Source organism: Salvelinus alpinus, chromosome 8, assembly GCF_045679555.1.
Source record: "Salvelinus alpinus chromosome 8, SLU_Salpinus.1, whole genome shotgun sequence".
In the NCBI taxonomy this organism is placed as follows: Eukaryota; Metazoa; Chordata; class Actinopteri; order Salmoniformes; family Salmonidae; genus Salvelinus; species Salvelinus alpinus.
Window position 1 is genome coordinate 65,288,567 of NC_092093.1, and position 21,130 is coordinate 65,309,696.

General features: G+C 40.9%; 1 protein-coding gene across 6 annotated transcripts in view; it reads left to right on the top strand.

Moving 5' to 3' along the window:
- mllt10 (MLLT10 histone lysine methyltransferase DOT1L cofactor) overlaps window positions 1–21,130 on the top strand; it is an 84,187-nt gene that overhangs the window by 3,885 nt on the left and 59,172 nt on the right. The window contains exons 2-4 of one of the 6 annotated variants that reach the window (XM_071414732.1): window positions 7,340–7,502; window positions 14,140–14,219; window positions 17,093–17,147. In XM_071414732.1, coding sequence (XP_071270833.1) covers window positions 7,340–7,502; window positions 14,140–14,219; window positions 17,093–17,147 — 298 coding nt within the window. Of the gene's footprint in view, window positions 1–6,511; window positions 7,503–14,139; window positions 14,220–17,092; window positions 17,148–21,130 lie in introns of those variants that run through there. The other 5 variants (XM_071414736.1, XM_071414735.1, XM_071414738.1 and 2 more) reach the window with 5 other exon arrangements.

Consider the following 21,130-nt stretch of genomic DNA (forward strand, 5'->3'; position numbering starts at 1 on the left):
GCTCAATAACAAAGAACAAACAGCAAAAACATATACATGATCAAATACAAATTTTCGAATCAACTATTAAAGACTACCAGAACCCACTGGATTCTCTAATTGCCTTGAATGAACTTCTGGACAAAATAAAACCCCTCCAACCCAACTAACTCTTTAACATCATCCTTAGCTCTGGCATCTTCTCCAATATTTTGGAACCAAGGACTGATCACCCCAATCCACAAAAGTGGAGACAAATTTGACCCCAATAACTACCGTGGGATATGCGTCAACAGCAACCTTGGGAAAATCCTGTGCATTATCATTAACAGCAGACTTGTACATTTCCTCAGTGAAAATAATGTACTGAGCAAATATCAAATAGGCTTTTTACCAAATGATCATACGCCAGACCACGTATTCACCCTGCACACCCTAATTGACAAACAAACCCAAACAAAGGCAAAGTCTTGTCATGCTTTGTTGAGTTAAAAAAAAAACGTTGACTCAATTTGGTATGAGGGTCTGCTTTACAAATTGATGGAAAGTGGTGTTGACATTATAAAATCCATGTACACAAACAACAAGTGTGCAGTTAAAATAGGCAAAAAACACACACATTTTTTCCCATAGGGCCGTGGAGTGAGACAGGGGTGCAGCGTAAGCCCCACCCTCTTCAACATTTATATGTTGAAAAAAATAAAAAAATAAAAAATAAATGTTATAAAATGTATGCACTCTACTGTAAGTCGCTCTGGATAAGAGCTTCTGCTCTTGGCCGGTAGGGATATCCTTGTCTCAGTATGTAAAAATGTAATAAAATGTATGCACTCTACTGTAAGTCGCTCTGGATAAGAGAGTCTGCTAAATGACTAAAATGTAAATGTAAAATATCAACGAATTGGCGATGGCAGTAGAACAGTGTGCAGCATCCGGCCTCACCCTACTAGAATCTGAAGTCAAATGTCTACTGTTTGCTGATGATCTGGTGCTTCTGTCACCAACCAAAGATGGCCTACAGCAGCACCTATATATTCTGCACAGATTCTGCCAGACCTGGGCCCTGACAGTAAATCTCAGTAAGACCAAAATAATGGTGTTCCAAAAAAGGTCCAGCCGCCAGGACCACAAATGCAAATTACATCTAGACAATGTTGCCCTATAGCACACAAAAACCTTGGTATAAACATCAGCATCACAGGTAACTTCCACAAAGCTGTGAACGATCTGAGAGACAAGGCAAGAAGGGCCTTCTATGCCATCAAAAGGAACATCGAATTCGACATACCAATTAGGATCTGGCTAAAAATACTTGAATCAGTTATAGAACCCATTGCCCTTTATGGTTGTGAGGTCTGGGGTCTGCTTACCAACCAAGAATTCACAAAATGGGACAAACACCAAATTGAGACTCTGCATACAGAATTCAACAAAAATATCCTCAGTCTACAATGTAAAACACCAAATAATGCATTCAGAGCAGAATTAGGCCGATACCCGCTAATGATCAAAATCCAGAAAAGAGACGTTAAATTCTACAACTACCTAAAAGGAAGCGATCCCCCAAACCTTCCATAACAAAGCCATCACCTACAGAGAGATGAACCTGGAGAAGAGTCCCCTAAGCAAGCTGGTCCTGGGGCTCTGTTCACAAACACAAACAGACCCCACAGAGCCCCAGAACAGCAACACAATTAGACCCAACCAAATCATGAGAAGAAAAAAAAGATAATTACTTGACACATTGGAAAGAATTAATAAAAAAACTGAGCAAACTAGAATGCTATTTGGCCCTAAACAGAGAGTACACAGTGGCAGAATACCTGACCACTGTGACTGACCCAAACTTAAGGAAAGCTTTGACTATGTACAGACTCAGTGAGCATAGCCTTGCTATTGAGAAAGGCTGCCGTAGGCAGACCTGGCTCTCAAGAGAAGACAGGCTATGTGCACACTGCCAACAAAATGAGGTGGGAACTGAGCTGCACTTCCTAACCTCCTACCAAATGTATGACCATATTAGAGACACATATTTCCCTCAGATTACACAGATCCACAAAGAATTCGAAAACAAACCCAATTTTGATAAACTCCCATATCTACTGGGTGAAATACCACAGTGTGCCGTCACAGCAGCAAGATTTGTGACCTGTTGCCACAAGAAAAGGGCAACCAGTGAAGAACAAACACCATTGTAAATACAACCCATATTAATGTTTATTTATTTTCCATTTTGTACTTTAACCATTTGCACATCGTTACAACACTGTATATATACATACTATTACATTTGTAATGTCTTTATTCTTTTGGAACTTCTGTGAGTGTAATGTTTACTGTTCAATTTAATTGTTTATTTCACTTTTGTATATTATTTACTTCACTTGCTTTAGCAATGTTAACATATGTTTCCCATTCCAATAAAGCCCCATGAATTGAATTGAATTGAGAGAGACAGAGAGAGAAAGAGAGAGAGGGAGATAGATGGTCATCGCAATGCATATTGTAGTAAGCATTTCACTGTTAGTCTACACCTATTGTTTAGGAATCATGTGACAAATAACATTTGATTTGATTTTGGTTTGATCACCAAGCAGAGGCTAACTAAAAGCTGGCTAACATGTGCCTTCCAGGAGTATCAACATGCCATATATCTCAGACTACACAGGGCTGTGAAGACTCTCTGGCCCAGCTCTCTAATTACTCATTACATACCGTGTAATTATACGTTTGGCTTATTGTTAGAACCAACAGACAGATGACTGAATGAGGCACTGAAGCCATGCCATGCGTCAGCTTATCCTCAGGTCCGTGCGATATAGAACTAGAACTTTGAGTTGGTGTGTATGCGTGTGTGTGTGTCGTTGCATAATTATTGTGTTGTTTAATTATTGAAAAAAATGAGTGCAGACAGTATAAAACCATTTTGATAAATCATATATTTGTCAACAAGCTACTCATAATGAACAACAGCCACCTATGGAGGCGAGGCGAACAATAATGCAAACAATAGATCAAAATAGAAGGTACTCGAGTAAAAAATAAAATGATGCATTTATAAAAGCTTTGTAATTAGTTGACCATACGTTTTCCACTTATCTCTGTCAGAAAAGCCATACGCCACAGCTTCATATGATGTTAGATATTGCAGCCTAACAATCGATACACAAATAAGATCCAATTTATTTAGTGGCCTTTTTTGTTAACGAACAAGGTTGTGTGTGTGTGTGTGTGTGTGTGTGTGTGTTTGTGTGTGTGTGTGTGTGTGTGTGTGTGTGTGTGTATGTGTGTGTGTGTGTGTGAGTGAGTGAGTGAGGGAAGGAGGAGTTTATCATTACCCCTCCATCCATGATCTGAACATCAATTATTAAAGGTGTTGATCGAGCGTCAATGTTCATCATACACAACAAGGCCGATTTGGCTGTCTGAATTTGGTTTGATGAAGGCTGGTCTTAACCAATCTTTTACACCTATAGTTTCTCACCCCCCAACCTGGTTTACCCTCCACGTTATCTGGTTCAGTCTCCCCATAGACCCGATGTCCCATTCACAGTTTTGTTCTAGTTCTGAACTGGAGAGGATTTCCGACATGAACAGTCAAGTGTGAAAGATTTAAAATGTTGCCTGTATGGGAAATAATTGTAAGACATTTAACATACGACAGAAGGTAAAATAAATAGGCTAATTATTTGGTCGAAATTTAGACAAAAATGTATTTATTTATGTTGGTTGTTATATATTTCATATACATTTTCATAATTATACAGGTAGCCTATGCGATGTATTTTATTTTTTAGAGTTCAGAGATTACACAATTTGTTTTGAAAACCTGTTCCTTCGTATTCCACCATCATGCCTTCTATATATAGGTCTTTACTCTGCAGTTTTCCCACTTAATCCCAACGGCCCTTAGGCCTCCAGGCTGCATGCAAGACAACCGCCATCACCATGAGTGTCGTATGGAACAGGACAGTCATACAGTGTCATGTTGGTTTAATGTAGCCTATGGTCTCTGCCCGTGTTAATAAGCAGTCTCTCAACTGAACAGAGGACTGACTGCCAGATACCGTTGGCCATCATTTGTCTGAAGTGGTAGCCAACAAACTGGGAGGTGCTGAGGAGGCCATATTTAATACAATAAATGGTAGATGGTGGGATGGTATGCACATTCATAAAAACACCCAGATGCTGGACTAGAGGGTAAACTGAGGAAGACCCATCTTGGCTTTGAAACGCTGCCCAACCGATTAAAATGAACGTTGAAAGTTGCCTACCAGACATATTTATTATTTACTCATTTCACAATTTCATTCACACAACATTGAACATTTCTTAGTATTTTCAACCATTTGCCCAATCATTGAGCATAGGCCTATAGACGTAGCCTACAGTTAATGGAACGTGACAAGCGATTCAAAAGGGTTGTGTAAAGACAAAGACAATATATAATGATATGGTGTGTAAAAAAAGAGAACATTCTTTTTTTAATACATTGTTTTGGAAATGTGAATGGGGTAAATTCGTTTTTGGTTTTTCTCGTTTTAAAAGGGTTGCATTTCACAGGGGCAGAAGTTTGGAGTCAGCAGAACTGTTTCTGCTATGTTACCGAGACCCTGACAAATACAATACATCATAAATTATATTCTAAACATGTGCAAAACCTTACCTTGAAATATATAACATCTGAGAGCAAATCCAAGATATCAACCACAATAGTTTTTCAGCCTTTGGATGAATTTGGATCCGAGTCATAAGAAGCATTGCACTGCATGACAGAAAACATATTTGGGAAAGTTGGTCAGATGTAGAAATGTCTCTCTTTCCAAATGTCTCTCTTTAACAGTTACAGTGTACTACATCAGTGGAGATAAAATCTGTCATGTCAGGGTTAAACATGAAGCTCACCCCCATGTCTCAAACACTAACCACAACAAACAATAACAAGTCACATGAGGTGTGGAACTCCCAAAAACATTTTACATGGTAAAATGTGATGTTGATACAAAAATACATTACAGTTCAGTAGGCTATTTTATCAAATACATTTTAAAATACTTGTAAAAAATTATAGCCTACTTCCAAGTTTGGAATTTAAAATATTGAGGATTTTCACGGTTTAATTAAATATAGGCTACTGAAGTTCTTGAACTGTATATAGGCTCATTACCAAAATTAACTGCGATGTTGTGCCATGTATTAACCTATAGGCCTAAGAAATTACAAATCTTAATTTCATGTGTGCATGCAAGGTTAGCCTACTATTTTGTGCAAAATCGCATATAGGCCAATAACAAACATAGACCCAATAACAGAATAGGCATATGTTTGTTATAGGTCTATATGTTATATGTGTTGGCTATATTATAGTTTTCTACAAAACAGCATATATATTTGACACTGACCCCTGTGCCAGCAGTGTGCGTCATTAAAATTAAGCCAATAGATAACCTCGCTATATAGTTTCCATTAGTAAACCTGTTATAGGGGCACTGAATTGTAATAGGAAGCAGCGCAGAAGTAATTTCCTCTCACCAATGCATGGACCCTCTTCTCTCTGAGCACGAAGAGAGCACATGTACGGGAAGACTTAGACTTAATCAAGTGCAAGTTGTAAAAATAATTTGCTATTTCAGTGTTTCAGTAGCCTCCAACCCTCCGACAGCTGCCCCCTCGCCTTCCTTTGTTCTCGCCAACTCTAATAGGTTTTCCCCTGCCACACACAATTCACTTTTTTCCCTTTTTCTCCCCTCTTCCCCTTTCCCCGTTTTGTGCGGAGCCCAGTGTGGACTGGAGCATTTGAGCAATTTGAAATTAAAGCCAACAATAGGGAGCCCACTCCCGGGGACCTCTCGCTCTCCATATTACACGGAAGACGCTCGTGTGCTCTCCCGCATTATTGGCAAGTCATTACGTTTCTCTGGAAACTAAACCGGGAGGGAGCGGGAGACTTCTGAGGGCTCGCGGACGGTGATGCAAGCATAATATATCCATGCACAGTGCAGTTTCTCTGATTGATTCAACCAAGATTATGTCATTACAACGTTTAAAACAAAAGTGTAATGCAATTTTGTTTAAAAAGTGTGCTTTTACATTTCAAGTGTGTAGTAAAGTGGAAGTAATTTATTGAGTTGAACATTTAATTAAAATTAAAAAAAAATATATATATATATTGATTTGACATGCCCAGTTCTGTTAAAAAACAGTTAATAGATTATTTGGGATTATTTTAGCTCATAATTTGACTATAGAGTCTTCCAAGAGTTAAAGACAAAAATACACATGTAAACATATTATTTCAGCTCCATTCATGGTTTATGTAGGCCTTCCATGTTTTTCTCTAATTTAAGAATCAAGCAGTAATGTTTGAGAGCAGATTTGACTGTATACAATTACCCCACTCATTCTAACCCCCGAGTAATTCCACATACATTTCTCCCTCACGGTGCCTATTCCTTAATCCATTTTGCAACACACACACGCACGCACACACGCACGCACACACACACACGGGGATGATATATAGGCCGAATTGGAAAGGCAATGACAGTGACACAAACAAACACTTATGTTTTATTCAGGCCTAATGTAAAGGCAGTGGGCAGACTGTCAGATGTGTATAGGCTAATAGTGTTTGCAACCAACAAAAAACCTGGACCATGCATGCATCATGCAATTCACCATGAAACATTCATATGCAAATAGAAGTTGACCTACAGTGTCTTAGTGCTCAATGAATCACATTATATTCTTTGAGAGCAAAAGTATGTCTAGGTTTTCTAAACATGGTTTTAAACTATAGGCCTTGGCTACATCTTTATGCTATTTTAAAAAATCTTAAATTACAACAATAGCCTACAAACAATGGAGAAATCGTCATACGTGTTTTTGTTATGATAAGGTATGCATAATGCATATTTTTAAATACCTCATGTTGGTATTTGGTGGATACAATGCTGCCAATCGCAATTCACCATTTGTAAAAACCACGCATGGCAGTAGCTAGTGTTACAAAAGTTTCCAAAGCAAACACATTCGTTTTAAAAGGCCATGTGGAGTCAAAATGGCGCCACGCAAACTGGCAACACTCTTTGAGCCAATCACATCCACCCTTCCTGCGCTGTCACTGGCCATTCGTGATTACGCACTTCCACTTTCCGACCGGCCGCTTCTTCTCGCTCGCGCTGTGTGTAGCCTTCGCTGAAGTGGAAAAAATACGGTGTCGAAACGGATTGTAAACACGACTAAAACATGACATTTCGGCCAAGTGAGACCAAAAGCGTTGTCACAGTGGGTAGATGAGGATCTTCTGCAAAGGTTTAGGCTCATCTTTGTTGTCTTCGCATGTTCACTTTCTCCGTAGATGGTCTCCGGCGAGCTGTGCCTGGCAGCGGACAACGAATTTTTGGCAAATAATATGAAGGAGATGATTGGAGGTTGCTGCGTGTGCTCAGACGAGAGAGGCTGGGCAGAAAACCCTCTCGTCTACTGTGACGGTCACGGCTGCAATGTTGCAGTCCATCAAGGTAAACACCGAATAAAGTAAAATGCATGTAACATGAAATTTGCTTGACTAACATCCGATAACTAACGTTACTAGCTAAGGCTAGCTATCGCGGTTGATCGTCTGCAATGAAGCTGGCTAGCTATCAACGTTAGCTGGGGTGTATTCATTACGTTGATTCTGTTGCAAAATAATCTCAAAAATGGAAGCAAACGGAACGAAACGGGGAGTGTTCTACCTGCGTTTGTCCAGTAGGAATGGTCGTTTTCTATGTTTGCTTCGGTTTGGTTTTTAAACGATTTCCGTAATGAATCCTGCCCTACTCTAGCTATTTTTGCTATGAGCTAGCTAGCGAACTATTCAGCTAGCCAATAGCCAAGGTTATATTGTTAGTTAGCTAACGTTAGTTCTATTCAATCGACAGTTGTGCGTGCGTATAGTGTGGTAATGTTAATCATTGGTTAAGATAAAGTAGCTAACATGTTATTTAATTTCTACGAGTTGTATAGCCAAGAAAACATTACAGCCTATCTTGACAACTACAGACATTTGTTACTTTAGCCAACTCCATACCTACGCTACCTAGCTAGCCTTCCTGTCTAGTAGGTATGGAGTTGGCTAAAGTAACCAACATTTCTGCAGTTGTCAACATTGGCTGTAATGTTATCCTGGCTATACAATTTGTAGAATTTAGCAAACATGTTGGCTACAAGGTCTTACCCACTGATACACATTACCACACTATTTCCGTGATGATAGCCAACTACTAAATCATATTTGCCCAATATATTGCGAGATAAGTTTTGTAAACAATAGTGCCACGCGGTTAGGGAACTAGCTAAGTTGTTATACAGAAGGAACCAGGCTGTGTAGCTAGCTTAAGATTGTCTGCAACACACTAAACCCAAACAAGACAGATGTTTTCACAGATCCAAACAACAATGTCAGTGGTACTCAGATTCTGTTGACAAAGTCACAATCAGAACTAGGCTTACTGACTCTGGTATCCAGTCAATACTGGTGATTTTTGCTTTGTGAGAGAGAAAGTCGTGATCATTGTCATGCTTCGTTTCTTAGTTGTCATAATTCTGGTGAATTGAATATCTGGCCTCATACCCATACAACTAACACACCTATTTGTACATGCTTTAGACCCTTGTTATTAAATACACACCCACCCATTCGTTTTAAATGTGAATTAATTGGGTCAAAATTATTGACATTTTTAATTTAACCTTTATTTAACTAGGCAAGTCAGTTAAGAACAAATTCTTATTTACAATGACAGCCAAACCTGGACGATGCTAGGCCAATTGTGCGCCGCCCTATGGGACTCCCAATCACGACGGGGTGTGATACAGCCTGGATTAGGACCGGGGACTGTAGTGACGCCTCTTGCAATGAAATACAGTGCCTTACACTGCTGTGCCACTCGGGAGTCTAAATGTAATCTGTAGCTAACCAACACATTGTGACACGGTTGTACAATTCACTGACCCCTCTGTCTACAACAATAGACAACGCTACCCTTTTTATTATCAGTGGATTATTTCTGTTGATTAGAGCTGTCCCCGACCAAAAAAATCTTGGTCGACCTGAGAGTCGTCCTGTTCTGTTTTAACTTATTTTTCCATATATAGACACACACCCTATGTGTTTGAATAAAATAAACTACATATGCACTGAGCTTGTCAGATACTTTAAGCACATTGTTTGATTAAATAATTAAGACACACATGACTCGAGAATTAGCCTGATGGTCACACTTTTTTTTTTTTTTTTAAATGCAGCGAGTCCCTGTGTGACTAGCACACGTTGTCTCGCTCTACTCCCTACTGCTGCAAAAATCCACCCCTGCACAGCAAGTGTTTATTGCTCACACAGTGTTTATTGGTGCTGAAGCTGCAACACCATTTCAGCCATTTAGTTTGTTACTTCTTTCTGACTGAACAGTTCTGTTACTGGAGTCCCTCATTTGTTTAGGGAAAACATTCCCTATTCCCTCAACCCTTGCTCTCTTTATGTGAAACATGTAAGCATACCATGCATGTGACCAATAGGGCTTGACCTATAGCATATCATAATCACATCAATAAATTGGTTATAACAAGCTCCAAACACAGTAACACGTGACAGCAAAATGGATGCAGAGGATGTGAAAAAGAAACTCGAACTGGGCAGATGTTTACTGGTTGCTCAGGAGGGAAAGGGGAAGTCAGATCGTGGAAGATATTTGACTTAGTTGTGGAAACTACTGGAGATCAAGAAAAAGGAAGTTATAGGAGCAAGCGTTGTGTGAGTATTATGTGTGCCTAACTGTTGCTGTTAAATTACAATATTATAACTTTTTCTGACCTTTTGGAAGAGTGTAAACAACACTAAATAAATAAGTGTACCAGAGAGTCTGATCTAACAACAACAAAAAATGTATATGAAGCCTTTATTACAGCTGACCAAAAATAGTTGCATGCATGCATTCATTTGCGGTTTATTGCCTCATGAAATTATTCAATGCTCTCTTTGTTATTTAATTTTAAAACAAATGCTTGGTTGCATTTCAAAGCATGAATGTCTCGTATGCAGTTTGATGTCATGAACAAATTAATCATTGATACATATTGAAATATAGGCCCAAGTAAGTTAGAGTATAAGACTTAACAGGATGTGCTCTTAGGCCTACAAGTAATACAAGGCTACTAATGATAACAACATTACTTATTATTATAACGATGATCATCATAATAAGAAGGAGATCAAGAAAAAGTAGGATATGTGAGCAAGAGCTGCGTGCATATGTGACAAACAGGTGCTTTTACTTTACAGTATCATTTTTCTGCCTGTTTGGAACAGTGTAAACAACACTAAATCAGTTATAGGTGGTCACAAGCGATCAAACAAAGCCGAGCTGCTTGAATTTTTGCCCCATAGTGGCATAAAGTCACCCAACATCAATGTGATAGTCTGGTGGAAAGCATGCAAAGACGCATGAAACCTGTGATTGAAAATTAGGGTTATTCCACCAAATATTGATTTCTGAACTCTTCCTAAGTTAAAACATTCATATTGTGTTGTTTAAAAATCAATATGAACTTATTTTTTTTGCATTATTCGAGATCTGACAACAATGCATATTTTTTTGTTATTTTGACCAGTTGTCATTTTCTGCAAATAAATGCTTTAAATTAGAGGTCGACCGATTATGATTTTTAATACCGATACCGATTATTGGAGGACCAAAAAAATGCCCATACCGATTAATCGGACTATTAAAAAAAAAATATATACAGTGGGGAGAACAAGTATTTGATACACTGCCGATTTTGCAGGTTTTCCTACTTACAAAGCATGTAGAGGTCTGTAATTTTTATCATAGGTACACTTCAGCTGTGAGAGACGGAATCTAAAACAAAAATCCAGAAAATCACATTGTATGATTTTTAAATAATTAATTTGCATTTTATTGCATGACATAAGTATTTGATCACCTACCAACCAGTAAGAATTCCGGCTCTCACAGACCTGTTAGTTTTTCTTTAAGAAGCCCTCCTGTTCTCCACTCATTACCTGTATTAACTGCACCTGTTTGAACTCGTTACCTGTATAAAAGACACCTGTCCACACACAATCAAACAGATTCCAACCTCTCCACAATGGCCAAGACCAGAGAGCTGTGTAAGGACATCAGGGATAAAATTGTAGACCTGCACAAGGCTGGGATGGGCTACAGGACAATAGGCAAGCAGCTTGGTGAGAAGGAAACAACTGTTGGCGCAATTATTAGAAAATGGAAGAAGTTCAAGATGACGGTCAATCACCCTCGGTCTGGGGCTCCATGCAAGATTTCACCTCGTGGGGCATCAATGATCATGAGGAAGGTGAGGGATCAGCCCAGAACTACACGGCAGGACCTGGTCAATGACCTGAAGAGAGCTGGGACCACAGTCTCAAAGAAAACCATTAGTAACACACTACGCCGTCATGGATTAAAATCCTGCAGCGCACGCAAGGTCCCCCTGCTTAAGCCAGTGCATGTCCAGGCCTGTCTGAAGTTTGCCAATGACCATCTGGATGATCCAGAGGAGGAATGGGAGAAGGTCATGTGGTCTGATGAGACAAAAATAGAGCTTTTTGGTCTAACTCCACTCGCCGTGTTTGGAGGAAGAAGAAGTATGAGTACAACCCCAAGAACACCATCCCAACCGTGAAGCATGGAGGTGGAAACATCATTCTTTGGGGATGCTTTTCTGCAAAGGGGACAGGACGACTGCACCGTATTGAGGGGAGGATGGATGGGGCCATGTATCGCGAGATCTTGGCCAACAACCTCCTTCCCTCAGTAAGAGCATTGAAGATGGGTCGTGGCTGGGTCTTCCAGCATGACAACGACACGAAGCACACAGCCATGGCAACTAAGGAGGTGCTCCGTAAGAAGCATCTCAAGGTCCTGGAGTGGCCTAGCCAGTCTCCAGACCTGAACCCAATAGAAAATCTTTGGAGGGAGCTGAAAGTCCGTATTGCCCAGCGACAGCCCCGAAACCTGAAGGATCTGGAGAAGATCTGTAGGGAGGAGTGGGCCAAAATCCCTGCTGCAGTGTGTGCAAACCTAGTCAAGAACTACAGGAAACGTATGATCTCTGTAATTGCAAACAAAGGTTTCTGTACCAAATATTAAGTTCTGCTTTTCTGATGTATCAAATACTTATGTCATGCAATAAAATGCAAATTAATTACTTAAAAATCATACAATGTGATTTTCTGGATTTTTGTTTTAGATTCCGTCTCTCATAGTTGAAGTGTACCTATGATAAAAATTACAGACCTCTACATGCTTTGTAAGTAGGAAAACCTGCAAAATCGGCAGTGTATCAAATACTTGTTCTCCCCACTGTATATATATATAATGTATTTGTAATAATGACAATTACAACAATACTGAATGAACACTTATTTTAACTTAATATAATACGTAAATAAAATCAATTTAGCCTCAAATAAATAATGAAACATGTTCAATTTGGTTTAAATAATGCAAAAACAAAGTGTTGGAGAAGAAAGTAAAAGTGCAATATGTGCCATGTAAGAAAGCTAACGTTTAAGTTCCTTGCTCAGAACATGAGAACATCTGAAAGCTGGTGGTTCCTTTTAACATGAGTCTTCAATATTCCCAGGTATGAAGTTCTAGGTTGTAGTTATTATAGGAATTATAGGACTATTTCTCCCTATACGTTTTGTATTACATATACCTTTGACTATTGGATGTTCTTATAGGCACTTTAGTATTGCCAGTGTAACAGTATAGCTTCCATCCCTCTCCTCGCTCCTACCTGGGCTGGAACCAGGAACACATCGACAACAGCCACCCTCGAAGCAGCGTTACCCATGCAGAGCAAGGGAACAACTACTCCAAGTATCAGAGCGAGTGACGTTTGAAATGCTATTAGCGCACACCCTGCTAACTAGCTAGCCATTTCACATCGGTTACACCAGCCTAATCTCGGGAGTTGATAGGCTTGAAGTCAAACAGCGCAATGCTTGAAACATTGCGAAGAGCTGCTGGCCAAACGCACGAAAGTGCTGTTTGAATGAATGCTTACGAGCCTGCTGGTGCCTACCATCGCTCAGTCAGACTGCTCTATCAGATCATAGACTTAATTATAACATAATACACAGAAATACGAGCCATAGGTCATTAATATGGTCAAATCCGGAAACTATCATCTCAAACAAGACGTTTATTCTTTCAGTGAAATACGGAACCGTTCCGTATTTTATCCAACGGGTGGCATCCATAAGTCTAAATATTCCTGTTACATTGCACAACCTTCAATGTTATGTCATAGTTATGTAAAATTCTGGCAAATTAGTTCGCAATGAGCCAGGCGGCCCAAACTGTTGCATATACCCTGACTCTGCGTGCAATGAACGCAAGAGAAGTGACACAATTTCACCTGGTTAATATTGCCTGCTAACCTGGATTTCTTTTAGCTAAATATGCAGGTTTAAAAATATATACTTCTGTGTATTGATTTTAAGAAAGGCATTGATGTTTATGGTTAGGTACACGTTGGAGCAACGGCAGTCCTTTTTCGCGAATGCGCACCGCATCGATTATATGCAACGCAGGACACGCTAGATAAACTAGTAATATCATCAACCATGTGTAGTTATAACTAGTGATTATGATTGATTGATTGTTTTTTATAAGATAAGTTTAATGCTAGCTAGCAACTTACCTTGGCTTCTTACTGCATTCGCGTAACAGGCGGGCTACTCGTGAGGCAGGTGGTTAGAGCGTTGGACTAGTTAACCATAAGGTTGCAAGATTGAATCCCTGAGCGGACAAGGTAAAAATCTGTCGTTCTGCTTCTGAACAAGGCAGTTAACCCACCGTTCCTAGGCCGTCATTGAAAATAAGAATGTGTTCTTAACTGACTTGCCTAGTTAAATAAAGGTGTAAAAAAATATATATACAGATTTCCGATTGTTATGAAAACTTGAAACCGACCCTAATTAATCGGCCATTCCGATTAATCGGTCGACCTCTACTCTAAATGACAATATTTGGTTAAAAAAAATCGCGTACATTTTTATTTTGCCCATATTTTGCAGCCCTAGTGTGAGAGAGGATATTGTGGTTAATAACTGTGTTCTCTCTGCAGCGTGCTATGGCATCGTGCAGGTGCCCACTGGACCCTGGTTCTGCAGGAAGTGTGAATCTCAGGAGAGAGCAGCCAGAGTGGTGAGTCTGATCAATAGAATATCAACAATGCATTCTCAGCACTGTATTTTATGATAGAGCTTCCACTAGTATTAAGCTGGTACTTTATAGGAAATGATGTGGTATAAATAGGTACTCTCTGGCACTTCAAAGAATTCAACACAATTGGCAACTACCTGGTAGAGCTGGGACAGTAAACCAAAAACGATTGTTACCGACCATACTGATCACTTATCGCAGGCATTTTGCATATGTCATTCATTGCAGTAAGTAGCCTATACTAGAGATATGTGAGGTTTGAACTTAAACATATTATGAACTTAAACTTATGCTATTTGTTATCACATTAATTCAGGCAATTTATGGTGATATATGGTGATATGGATGTTTGTCCATATCGCCCAGCTCTACTACCTGGCAGTAAAGACTACCATGTGGTGCTTGTATTAACCAATCCCCAAAAAACAAGTAGAACATTGGTTAATATTACAGTGACAGAGTCGGTCATGTCCGTGGAAGCAACAGACATGCCTAAGAAACACCCCAGAGTATTTCTCATCCTGGCTGTAGAAATGGTTAAACAGTGGTGTCATAGTCTCTTATGATATTTTGTGGATGAAAACTGGCAGGGATGTTGAGGGATGGCATGCATCCTGTGGGAGGGGTGGAGTAACGGGTGTGAAATTGTCACGACTGGAGAGATAAAAACACACGCACACGGACACAGACACACAGGAAAGGGAAGCAGTCTTGGGCAGCAGTATGTTTGTACTGTAGGAAAAGCTGAGGCTTGAAGCCAACTAGGCCCTCCCTTCCTATGCTATGGGGTGGAACCCACTTACACTTATTTGATAAGTGTTGGATCACTGATTACCCAAAAGTGTGTGTTAGAAAGAGATTAGGGTACATGCTTGCAAGTGTATCTAAATCAAATGTATTGATATAGCCCTTACATCAGCTGATATATCAGTGCTGTACAGAAACCCAGCCTAAACCCCAAACAGCAAGCAATGCAGGTGTTGAAGCACGGTGGCTTGGAAAAACTCCCTAGAAAGGCCAAAACCTAGGAAGAAACCTAGAGAGGAACCAGGCTATGAGGGGTGGCCAGTCCTCTTCTGGCTGTGCCGGGTGGAGATTATAACAGAACATGGCCAAGATGTTCAAATGTTCATAAATGACCAGCATGGTCAAATAATAATCACAGTGAACAGGTCAGGGTTCCATAGCCGCAGGCAGAACAGTTGAAACTGGAGCAGCAGCACGGCCAGGTGGACTGGGGACAACAAGGAGTCATCATGCCAGATAGTCCTGAGGCATGGTCCTAGGGCTCAGGTCCTCCGAGAGAAAGAGAGAATTAGAGAGAGCATACTGAAATTCACACAGGACACCAGATAAGACAGGAGAAATACTCCAGATATAACAGACTGACCCTAGCCCCCCGACACATAACCTACTGCAGCATAAATACTGGAGGCTGAGACAGGAGGGGTCAGGAGACACTGTGGCCCCATCCGATGATACCCCCAGACAGGGCCAAACAGGCAGGATATAACCCCACCCACTTTGCCAAAGCACAGCCCCACACCACTAGAGGGATAAGAGGCAGAGAATCCCAGTGGAGAGAGGGGAACCGGACAGGCATAGACAGCAAGGGCGGTTTGTTGCTCCAGTGCCTTTCCGCTCACCTTCACACTCCTGGGCCAGACTACACTCAATCATAGGACCTACTGAAGAGATGAGTCTTCAATAAAGACTTTAAGGTTGAGACCGAGTCTACATCTCTCACATGGGTAGGCAGACCATTCCATAAAAATAGAGCTCTATAAGAGAAAGCCCTGCCTCCAGCTGTTTGCTTAGAAATTCTAGGGACAATTAGGAGGCCTGCGTCTTGTGACCGTAGCGTACGTGTAGGTATGTACTGCAGGACCAAATCAGAAAGATAGGTAGGAGCAAGCCCATGTAATGCTTTGTAGGTTAGCAGTAAAACCTTGAAATCAGCCCTTGCCTTAACAGGAAGCCAGTGTAGGAATGCTAGCACTGGAGTAATATGATCAAATTTTTTGGTTCTAGTCAGGATTCTAGCAGCCGTATTTAGCACTAACTGAAGTTTATTTAGTGCTGTATCCGTGTAGCCGGAAAGTAGAGCATTGCAGTAGTCTAACCTAGAAGTAACAAAAGCATGGACTACGTTTTCTGCATCATTTTTGGACAGAAAATTTCTGCTTTTTGCAATGTTATGTAAATGGAAAAAAGCTGTCCTTGAAAAGGAGATCAGGGTCCAGAGTAACGCCGAGGTCCTTCACAGTTTTATTTGAGACGACTGTACAACCATCAAGATTAATTGTCAGATTCAACAGAAGATCTCTTTGTTTCTTGGGACCTAGAACAAGCATCTCTGTTTTGTCCGAGTTTAAAAGTAGAACGTTTGCTTATGTCTGAAACACAGGCTTCCAGCGAGGGCAATTTTGGGGCTTCACCATGTTTCATTGAAATGTACAGCTGTGTGTCATCCGCATAGCAGTGAAAGTTAACATTTATGTTTTCGATTGACATCCCCGAGAGGTCAAATATATAGTGAAAGCAATAGTGGTCCTAAAATGGAACCTTGAGGAACACCGAAATTTACAGTTGATTTGTCAGAGGACAAACCATTCACACAGACAAACTGATATCTTTCCGACAGATAAGATCTAAACCAGGCCAGAACTTGTCCGTGTAGACCAATTTGGGTTTCCAATCTCTCCAAAAGAATGTGTGATCGATGGTATCAAAAGCAGCACTAAGGTCTAGGAGCACGAGGACAGATGCAGAGCCTATACTATAGTATATATCTGCATGATAAAGAGTTTTGCTAATTGCCCATGTCTCCCTCCCTCCTGTTTCTCTCTCTGCAGAGATGTGAGCTTTGCCCCCACAAAGACGGCGCCCTCAAGAGGACCGATAACGGAGGTAAGAATCACCTATATATCTGGGATAGGTGTGTTGTGAGTAGGGATGTGACAAACAGAAACATTTTCTTAACGTTTAAACTGCCATTTTTATTGGCATTACGTTCGAAAAAGTAATACAATTCCATGTGAATTCACAATGCGGCTGCGGGGCTGCCAGCGATGGTTTGGGTCTCACTGTGTGTCCCTTACAGATGGTTAAAGGTGCTACACAGGATTTTTGTATATAATTTTTGCATTGTAATTTCAGAAAATGTCCATAATATATCTGCAGTAATAGTGGAATGATAGTCTTTCACAGTATTACTTACCCGTAAGTGTTGTGATTGGCTGTGATATTCCCCTATTGATTTATCCCGCCGGACCGGCATCTGACTTTGTGGCTATGCTATCTAGTGGAAATCGGGTCAAGCGGGCAATGTAGAAATCGTTCGGTCATTTCCTGGTTGGTGCACTGTTTGCTCAGTTTCAGTTTATATGAGAAAACATGCACTGAATATTGTAGGCTATGATTAACCATCTGTAAGGGACACACAGTGAGACCCAAACCATCGCTGGCAGCACCACAGCTTTTTACAGCTTTTTGAAGCTAGTGGACCAAAACTGAAAGTAAAAGGCTCAAGTGCGAGTCTCCGCCATGTTCGATTCTCTGCCATTAGCACAGTTAAAATGATGGATGGAACCCTTTTAACTTGTATTCGGTACATGGGAATTTAACTGCAAAATGTATTTTTATGTCCACTACGTCATCACACACAGATGTTTATTCACAACAAGTAAATTTGATGGAAACATCTCTGGTGGGAAAATGTGCATATTGTTATTATGTAGATTTTAGAAATTTGCATAAATCTGTCACAATTGGATGGAAACCTAGTGATGTTCTTTTTTCCCTCAGTTGGGTTTAGTGCCTGGTCTTGTCCACTGTTCTAATGAGTCCTGTGTGGCTTGTGGACATTGTAGAGGGAAACAGACATACGTGTACCTGAGAGTCTTATCTCTTAGTGATGGGGTCATAATATTTTGTAGCTTAAACTGTTCAAAAGATAGACACATTTGTAGGAAGAAAACAGAAACCTCTGTTTATTACAACCACCTCTGGCGGCCACGGGAGGTTACTGACGTAACCCCGGTTTTATGAACCAAGCCCCTAGTTTGGGAAACGCTGATATGGAGCCTCCTTGATCTGAGTAATCCCATCAACTATTGACACACAGGCTGTTGGCCTCTAACAAGGTTCTGTGGTTAGCCAATGCTTATTTTGTCTCATTAATGGGATGTGTGCTGCCTGTTGTGTGTGTTTATGAGGGGGCGAGCCAGGCTTGGGTAAATAGGGCTGAGAGGAGGATCCTCTCTGGGTTCACCAGGAGGTCACAGCGAAGACTAAACATGGATGGAACGTACACTATAAATACAAAAGTATGTGGACACCCCTTCAATTTAGTTGATTCGGCTATTTCAGCCACAACAGGTGTATAAAATCGAGCACAGCCATGCAATTTCCATAGACAAACAATAGGCAGTAGAATGGCCTTACTGAAGAGCTCTGTTACTTTCAATGTGACACCATCATAGGATGCCACCTTTCCAACAAGTCAGTAAGGCAAATTTCTGCCCTGCTAGAGCTGCCCATGTCAACTGTAAGTGCTGTTATTGTGAAGTGGAAATGTCTAGGAGCAACAACGGCTCAGTCTCAAAGTGGTAGGCCACACAAGCTCACAGAAAGGGAAAGGGGGATATCTAGTCAGTTGTACAACTGAATGCCTTCAACTGAAATGTGTCTTCCGCATTTAACCCAACTCTCCTGAATCAGAGAGGTGCGGGGGTGACGGGAAATCAATGACATTCTACACAATTCTGTGCTTCCAACTTTGTGACAACAGTTTGGGGGAAGGCCCTTTCCTGTTTCAGCATGACAATGCCCCATGTGTGTAACAGTATAACTTTAGTCTGTCCCCTCGCCCCGACCCGGGTGTGAACCAGGGACCTTCTGCACACATCAACAACAGTCACCCACGAAGCATCGTTACCCATCGCTCCTCAAAAGCCGTGGCCCTTGCAGAGCAAGGGGAACCACTACTTCAAGGTCTCAGAGCAAGTGACGTCACCGATTGAAAGGCTATTAGCGCGCACCACCGCTAACTAGCTAGCCATTTCACATCCGTTACATGTGCACGAAGCGAGGTCATACAGAAATGGTTTGTCAAGATCGGTGTGGAGGAACGTGTTTAATGGGCCTGACCTCAACCCCATTAAACACCTTTGGGATGAATTGGAACGCTGACTGCGAGCCAGGCCTAACCGCCCAACATCAGTGCCCGACCTCACTATTGCTGTTGTGGCTGAAAGGAAGCAAGTTCCCACAGCAATGTTCCAACATCTAGTGGAAAGCCTTCCCAGAGAATTGGAGGTTGTTATAGCAGCAAAGGGAGGACCAACTCCATATTAATGCCCATGATTTTGGAAAGAGATGTTCGACGAGCAGGTGTCCACATTATTTCTTGCAAAACACATTTAGCTCTATCATCTATACAGCAAGTAACTGCTTCATATGGTCAGTAAACATCAATAATCATGTCATTTCAGATACGTGAACGTACCTATTCATTTGGCATGTAGCTAGCTAGGCAAACACTATCATGTAGCTTGCTTCATCAGAGATGAGGCTTTTAGAAAGACCTTGACATTAGCAAGTCCATGTCCTGGTAAAGTTGTCAGTTGTACTACTGTCTTCACCACTATAGATCAAATCAAATTGTATTTTTCACATGCGCCGAATACAACAGGTATAGTAGACCTTACCATGAAAGGCTTACTTACAAGCTCTTAACCAACAATGCCGTTTTAAGACAGAATTAAGAAAATATTAACTAAATAAACTAAAGTAAAAAATGTAATATGGGAAATGGGTTCCCGAGTGTCGCAGCTGCCTAAGGCACTGCGTCTCAGTGTTAGAGGCATCACTACAGACCCTGGTTCGATTCCGGGCTGTATCACAACCGGACGTGATTGGGAGTCCCATAGGGCGGTGCACAATTAGCCCAGGGTCGTTCGGATTTGGCCGGTATAGGCAGTCATTGTAAATAAGAATTTGTTCTTAACTGACTAGGCTAGTTAAATAAAGGTAAAGCAAATATATAAAAGTAACACATAATAAAAAATCATGAGGCAATATACAGGGGGTACCTATACCAAGTCAAGCATTATTTGGATATTGTCATCTAGTTTTAGAGTGATAGATGTGCAGATGAGGATGTGCAAGTAGAAATACTGGTGTACAAAAGAGCAGAAAAACATGAATAAGCAAATATGGGGATGAGGTAGGTAGTTGGTTGGATGGGCTATTTACAGATAGGCTGTGTACAGCTGCAGCGATTGGTAAGTTGCTCTGACAGCCGATGCTTGAAGTTAGTGAGGGAGGTATAAGTCTCCAACTTCAGTGATTTTTGCAATTCGTTTCAGTCATTGGCAGCAGAGAACTGGAAGGAAAGGTGGCCAAAGCAGGTGTTGGCTTTGGGGATGACCAGTGAGATATACCTGCTGGAACATGTGCTACGGGTGTTGTTATCGTGACCAGTGAGCTGAGATAAGGCGGAGCTTTACCAAGCAAAGACTTATAGATGACCTGGAGCCAGTGGGTTTGGTGACGAATATGTAGCGAGGACCAGCCAACGAGAGCATACAGGTCACAATAGTATATAGGGATTTTGTGACAAAACGGATGGCACTGTGATAGACAGCATCCATTTTTCTGAGTAGAGTGTTGGAGGCTATTTTGTAAATGACATCGCTGAAGTCAAGGATCGGCAGGATAGTCAGTTTTACGAGGGTATGTTTGGCAGCATGAGTGAAGGAGGCTTTGTTGCGAAATAGGAAGCCACTTCTAGATTTAATTTTGGATTGGAGATGTTTAATGTGAGTGTGGAAGGAGAGTTTAAAGCCAGACACCTAGGTATTTATAGTTGTCCACACATTTTAAGTCAG